Raw genomic sequence first — 7256 nt, 5'->3', positions numbered from 1 at the left:
GGGGGGGGGGGGGGGGGGGGTGTTCATAAGGGACATGCATATAGAGGGCATCGATATTCACAAAATTCTAGCAAAAGAATAGGCATTATAAAGAAGATATTAAAGCTTAGAAGTTTTATAACGGACACACACAGATATACTTAGCCACCTTCTTTTTCAGGTTTGGGTGTGTGAGGGAAATAAAAGAAAATGAAAAACTTGGACGGAAATAGAAAGACGTTTGATGATTGAAGAGTAATTTCCCTCGTTTAAAAATGAAAATGCAAGAAGCTAAAATTAAAATATTCTCACCTCATTAGTATTCTTTTCATTTATTTAGTTGGGAGGGAACGCAGGAAGATTGATAAATTAAAAGATAGAAACACAACAGGATTGATCTATTGTATGAACTAGAAGGAAGCAAACCACACACCTCATGTGCACTCATTTGGAAAGCACATTTTGTTTGTGGGGAAGCACCAACGAATGAAACTTGCGGACGAGAACTAAGTACGGTGTCCTTCGTAGGAACTGGAGAACCTAATCCATCACCTGCAGAAATTTCCTTATTAATGGGTAATTTATATTTTAATGAACTGCTTTCCTCAACCTTGTTGTTCTTTTGAGAAGTAAGCTCCCGGGCATCATTAGACTGAATGTCTTCAACATTTTCCAAATACTTAGATGAATCCACATCTTCCAGGCTTCTAAGAGCTGGCCCATGCAACATTGATGGCGACAACTTTGTGGGTGAGTTATTCGTCACACTAAGCAGCTTTAGTTTCGAAGACTTATCCTTTGGAGGGGTCAATTTCTCAAGCTGCTCGAGTATTTTTGAGGCCATCTCACTTGACCTGAGAGGAATTTGAGAAAAACTTGAACTAGGTTTCACATCATTTTCGGACTCTGCAGACCGTTTGGACAAACTACGCGAATAAAGTCCCTTCCCAGAAGAAGATGAAAATGGATGCACTTTTGTAGACTGAAACTGCTGGGCATTCTCAGAACCAATTCCACTTACTGGAATAGAAGTGGAACTGCTTGGTAAACTCAAACCTGTCGGGTAAAGGAGATTGGATTTGTGACGAAGTCTACGAATAGGACCAACATGTCCCATTTCATCATCTAAAACTGAGCTTCTGCGTTTTAAAGCCTACAGAAAGGGAAATTAAATAAAATAACATGATCTAGGAGGTTACTCAATAATAAAATATGCTATAAAATAGCCTTTTCATAACTCGTACCCCTTGTTTAGACCCCAGAACTCTCCCTCGCTCCCATGCTAACTGAGATGATGAGGACCCTGTTGCCCTGTAAGCATCTGTTGTCGCTACACTATTCTGAAGTATGAGCCAGAGGGGTAAAAAAAACTGATAAGGAAGGTACCAAGGACTTGAACAATAAAGCAGATGTATTTCATTAGAGTACAAACCTTTATGCTATGGGTTGCACTAACTCCGGAATATGGCATTCGAGCCATATTGTACAGAGCAGATCTGCCTCGAGATCTTGGGGTGACAAAACCATTTTCAATAACATCAAAATTTCCAGGAGATCTCGGCACAAGAGTTAAAGCAGAGGATTTCGAGAGATTTTCTGAAGCAAAACTATCCCCAAACTTGTGACTATGGGACGCCATACTCAACGGAGTTGATTTTGGAGGCCTGCTGCCCATGTATGCTTTTGCAATCTCTGCAGGTGAAGCAACATCCTCATCAAGGACCTGAAACAATTATACAAGTGACAGTAAAGCCAAAAATGCAAACAAAGTTTTCAGTGTGAGCAAACTACGGAAAACCAGCACTAAACATTAACCAACGCAGGAACTAAACCAACAAAAAAATTAAAATAAAATAAAATAATTCCTACATTTGCTCTCATAACTTGAGTTGGAACCACGTGAGAGCTAATTCCATCTTGAGCTCGAAATTTTGGAGATCCTTCCTGTATTTCATAACTGATAACAGGCGTAGAAGGGGCCTGTTCAAATTTCCTCTCTTCAGCCCCACTTGGAACATCAACAACTCTTGATTTCAAAAGTTCAGTCAAGCGATCAATCTCAAATCTGTAGAGTGGTTAGCATTTGACGTATTAAATATCAAATCAATATCCTGCTAAAACCAATATATAAAAGCAAACCCAGATTTTCTATCCTGATGGAGAAAAAATGACACGGTATTTTGTAGCAACATTGTGGCTTATACATTTCATGCAAGAGCATTCATACTATTTCATAACTTCTTACATGTTTTAAGTTACTAATTACAATATAACCATGTTCAAATTTCCATATAATTCACTCAATTAAATATCAACCAAAACAAGGCAACTCTTCATATAGAATTGAGATAGGAGAAAAAAAAATAATAATTTAACCAACAAACACTCAAATACTTGCCTTGTAAAGGTCTTCTCCTTCAAAATTTGCTCAAGGTCAGTCACCCCATGTGTGTTATCAGTTTTGATACTCGGACCAAAATCGCGGTTCGTCCCTTCTTGAGTTCCAGGAAGATCCTAAAGATTAAGAAAAAAAATCAGAAAATGTTGACATAAAAATTCAGACTGTAGAAACGCAAAAATACCAGATTTTTGTGGAACTGATTTTTGCAAGCAGTTTCTCCTCAACAGATACGGAAATTAATGCATTCATGAAAATAAAATAGGTCACTCACTAATGCTAACTTTTGGCATCATGTCCTTTTTTTTTTTTTTTAACAACATTTTAAAATAGCCTTTTCAATTTGTAAATCAGAAAGAAAAAAGAAAATAATGCAGTTTTTTAATTAAAGAAAATCTCACAATATCTGCAATTATGAAAATGTTAAAGCATAACAAAAATATGTACATGGAGGGAGAAAAAAACTCAGTGATGATGTAACGGTTTTCAATTAATAACAGAATTGGATTTAAAAAAAAAAAAACAAAAAAGATACACATGCACAAGTTAATGATAAGCAAAAACCCATATGAGATAAAACTTACAGCTGCAACTTCTTCATGGTTCTCATTTCCCATCTCATCATTAGCCTCTGGAAGTATAAAATGCAAGAACAAAACAGTAAAAGAATAACCAGAAAAGTCAATGCGAAAACTTCAACCAAGCTCCCATGCCAAAAGTTAATGCGAGCACAACAATGTATAGCCCAAAAAACATAATAGAATAATGAAAACATGCTTCCTAAATGGGTATCAACATTGGTATATTTCAAAATCTAAGATGTCACGTTCGTAGAAAAACAAAATTATGACATCAAGTTGTCTGAGGGCAATGTTTTAGAACACAGTAGTACAACCTATAGAAAAGGTCATGTTCAAGTAAAGTCGTTACATACTTAGAAACAATTTGCAGTTTTAAATATTAAAATGACGTTACAGCCAACAGAATAAGAAATAGAATTCTGTTGTTTACATGTGTTCTTGTAAGCAGTCTTCTCAACCACGGGTGATACATTTTTTATTGATTACTACTCAGAATAACTTACTTTAAACATATTCATTTTTTGGATTAACATTATTAATGGGAAGCAAAAATGTCCTATTCAATGGTAAAATACAAACGAAACAGAGCCAAAGGGTAACAGTAAAAAAAATACTGTAAATATATATATATATATACATATATATATAAACACATATAGAGAACCAAATGGAGACTAAAAAAGTTATGCTTTCCAAAAATCCTTCTGGGGTTCTCAAAACAGATAGTCCAATGGGGGTGGCACGAACAGCATTACAATATCGGACCTTGGCCTTGGCTTTGAGCTCAAATACATGAATACAAGGACAAAATACATATTTTCACGAAGTTCTTAATAAAAATTAAAACCAATCCTTAAAATTTATATAAGTGGTCGTTTTAAAAAGTGATAGAAATCACACTCGGGCTACCCCTATTGTCTGGAGAACAAATTTTAATATATGTGACATCCAAGCAACGAAAACAAAAAAACATTCCAAGCAGACTCAATATTGTTCAACTATTAAGCTTTAGAGAACTTGCAATTCAACATGAGGAATATACAGCAGGGAATCACGCAAATTAATGACATTTAAACAATTGAGCCACAACAAACCTAAACACCCATACAAAATCATAAATTCGAGGTTCCTCTATGCCAAAAAGAAAACCCCACAGCTATAGTAACTCCCTCACGAATAAAGCAAAATATAAAATATAAAAATCCACGTTTTTTTTCAGCCATCTTCAACCAACATCTCCAAAATAAACGAACGAGTACCAGAATGCGAGAAACAAAACCCATAAACCATTCTAACAATCGTTAAGAGAGCATTCCAATTAAAAACCAAAAAACACCAGGAAACAAACAAAAAAAGAAGAAGCAAAAAACCTCGAGAAACGGGCAATGACGGCGGCGGAGGGGGAATACGTTTACGAAACACGCTAGAAAACAGCCTATGTGCACTGGAGGTGATGAGCTTCTGCGCCGGATCGACAAGCTTAGAGAGCCATCCGTTTCCAGCAGAGTTTCTCAGAGCAGTCGGCGGCCGATCATACGGCGTCGTATGCGACCTTCTGAGAGGCCGTTTCTGAAACTTCCCACCTCTTCCTCCTTCGTAACGAATCTCCTCGCGCTCTGTCGCCATTAACAACACAGAGTTGAGGTCCTCCCTTCAATGCCGTGTAACAGAGGAAATTGTTGAAGGAGGGAGAAAGTAAGGAATTGAGCAAATTAGGGTTTTTATTAGACCACGCGCACAAAGAGAAAGAGAAAGAGAGAGAGAGAAAGAGAGATGCAGAGGATGAGTGAGAAACCTTTATTTATTTATTATTTTTTTTAAGAAAGAGAAAATTTACAGCTGAATTATAATAATTTTATGCCGTTGTATTTCCAATTCACGTCGGTACTCGGTTCATGCTAAAGTCTCCGGTTCGTTATTTTCGTCAATGTGACGGGTAAATCGTGGCCATCCAAAACGATTTACTTCTGATCTTTGTGATTTAATTGGCCAATCAGATTTGACTGTGATGCTTATAATTGGCATGCCGAAAAAAAAAAAAACCCGCTATTTGCAATTAACCAAAAGTTCGCTATTTTCTTCTCTAATTTTCTATATTTTTTTAATTGCATCTAATAATTTTTTGTATTTTTTAATACATTTTTATATTTTTATTAATTATCAAGACATTAAATTTTTTGACCGATTTATTTATAAAAAAAAAAAAAAAATTGAAAGATTAAGAACTTAAACTGTTTGACCTATTTCTCACGAGTTTGAGAGTTGACTAAACTTGTAGTTGACTATTTTTTCCTCGACTCTACTATGAAGGTATTTTAGTAATTTACCGTATACGTGATATTATACGTATGCGTAGCCCATCATCTACACTTCATTAAAGGGCGTGTATTTATTTTAAATAATCCCGTTATTTATCATAAATTGATTTAAAGTTCTATTTATTTGGCTATAATTATAAATTGTACTAAATATTTAAATTTTTTTAAAGTTTGGTTTTGAAAATAAAAAATTAATTTTTTTTTGTTATTATGTAATTTTAGGAAAATTTGTGTGTTTATGTGTGTATATGAGTTTTAATTGTTATATATTTCCTTTTTTTCTTCTATATTATTTTAATTACAAAAAAACAAACTCGTTTTTATCTGTCCAAATATTACTTGATTTATTATTTTAATTTATTATATAATTTCAGGATTTAAATTCATAAACATGAATTAAATCCATGTATTGGGCTTTGTAGGCCCATCTAACCTAACTTAGGGATATTTCGTTGGCCCATTTACACATTAATTAGGCCCAGTCCATTATTTTTTAAATTTTAATTTAAGTTATTTAATTATTTAATTATAGTTATTTCTTAGCTTCTTCTTCACGCAACCTTCTTTAACGGCTATATTTTGCCGTCTCTTTTATAAATAGCTTCTCTCCCATTTCTCTTTCTGAGGTCTGGCTGTGTCTCTCTTCTCTCGCTGCAGAGTCATGAGTTTGTTCTTAGGGTTTAGTTTCTTTTCCATCTTCAATCTTGGCTGAACTTCCAAGTTTCTTTTGATAAGAGGCCGGGCGGGCAGCGAGCTATGGGCTTTGAAGAGTAGTAACAACATCCAGATTTTTCTGGATTCGGTTAGGGTTTTGGTTTTTTCCAATTTTAGGTTTGATTTTCTTAGAATGCGTTTGACGAGCAGTAACAACATCCAGATTTTTCTGAATTCGGTTGGGGTTTTGTTTTTTTTTTCTTCCAATTTTAGGTTTGATTTTCTTAGAATGCGTCGAATTGAAACAATCCGGAGTCGAGTTCGTGCTCTCCGTTCGTCGGTCTAGATTTCGATTTCCCTCCTTTCTGTTCGGAAATTTGTCTGCGAAAATCCGATTAGGTTTTGGTTTTCCTTCTCTGTTTGCAAAATCATCCGGTTGTTTTGATGTCGATTCGGTATTGATTTTTCAAAATTGTCCTGTTTTTTAGGTTTTCGCTTTTCCTTCTCTTTCAGGTGGGTTCGGTTTTTATTTTTCAATCATCTGCTTGCAAAATCATCCGGTTGTTTTGATGTCGATTCGGTATTGATTTTTCAAAATTGTCCTGTTTTTTAGGTTTTCGCTTTTCCTTCTCTTTCAGGTGGGTTCGGTTTTTATTTTTCAATCATCTCCTTGCAAAATCGTCCTGTTTTTTCTTAATTAAACTGCCACTGCCAAATAATACCGATTATCGTGTTCAATGGACTGTTTTTCTTGTCTCATGTGGTTCATGTAAGCTAGTTTATACTTGAAAAGTTTTACATCGATCTTGGAGTTTTATCGCTAGTTTGTCGTTTGATCTCTTATTTTATTTAGTATTTTCTGTTGTGATTTTTCTTAATGTGCCGCCACATTGTTGAAATGTTGCTGGAGATCTTAGTCCTTACATGAGCGTTCTCTTCTTTATTATGCTGTAGTCGTTTACATCGATATGCTGAATGCTTCATATTTTGAACACTATATCTGCTACATTAAGGACTTCTCTGGAAATTGATTGAGGATTGATGATCGTAAGGTTGGTCCGTCTCTCCTCCCACTGTTGCGTACACAGACACAACAAATGCTTCCTGCGCTTATTATGGTTATTCATATCCCTTGTTATTACCAGAATTATATTTGACATAGATGCGCGTATATGAGCTAACTTTAGGAGGCGATGATTGAAAATTGTAATCCTCATTGTTTACAATTCTCAATATATTTGTGAGGTCCATATAGGTAAAGTACTTTTTTTTTTTTTTTTTTTTTTTTTTTTTTTTTTTTTTTTTTTTTTTTTTTTTTTTTTTTTT

General features: G+C 34.8%; 1 protein-coding gene across 1 annotated transcript in view; it reads right to left on the bottom strand.

The window, feature by feature from the left end:
• The window catches only part of LOC111457932 (nuclear pore complex protein NUP1-like), a 9167-nt gene extending 4425 nt beyond the window's left edge, over positions 1-4742 (bottom strand). Inside the window, exons 1-7 of the mRNA XM_023100386.1 lie at positions 4329-4742; positions 2962-3008; positions 2378-2493; positions 1849-2044; positions 1412-1702; positions 1224-1319; positions 413-1132 (exon numbers count right to left, since the gene is read on the bottom strand). Coding sequence (XP_022956154.1) covers positions 413-1132; positions 1224-1319; positions 1412-1702; positions 1849-2044; positions 2378-2493; positions 2962-3008; positions 4329-4584 — 1722 coding nt within the window. The 5' untranslated portion in view covers positions 4585-4742. The remainder of the gene's footprint in view (positions 1-412; positions 1133-1223; positions 1320-1411; positions 1703-1848; positions 2045-2377; positions 2494-2961; positions 3009-4328) is intronic.
• Between the last annotated feature and the right edge of the window lie 2514 nt (positions 4743-7256).

This window comes from Cucurbita moschata, unplaced genomic scaffold (assembly GCF_002738365.1).
Source record: "Cucurbita moschata cultivar Rifu unplaced genomic scaffold, Cmos_1.0 Cmo_Scf00002, whole genome shotgun sequence".
Taxonomy (NCBI): domain Eukaryota; kingdom Viridiplantae; phylum Streptophyta; class Magnoliopsida; order Cucurbitales; family Cucurbitaceae; genus Cucurbita; species Cucurbita moschata.
This window is presented reverse-complemented; position numbering and strand designations above follow the sequence as displayed.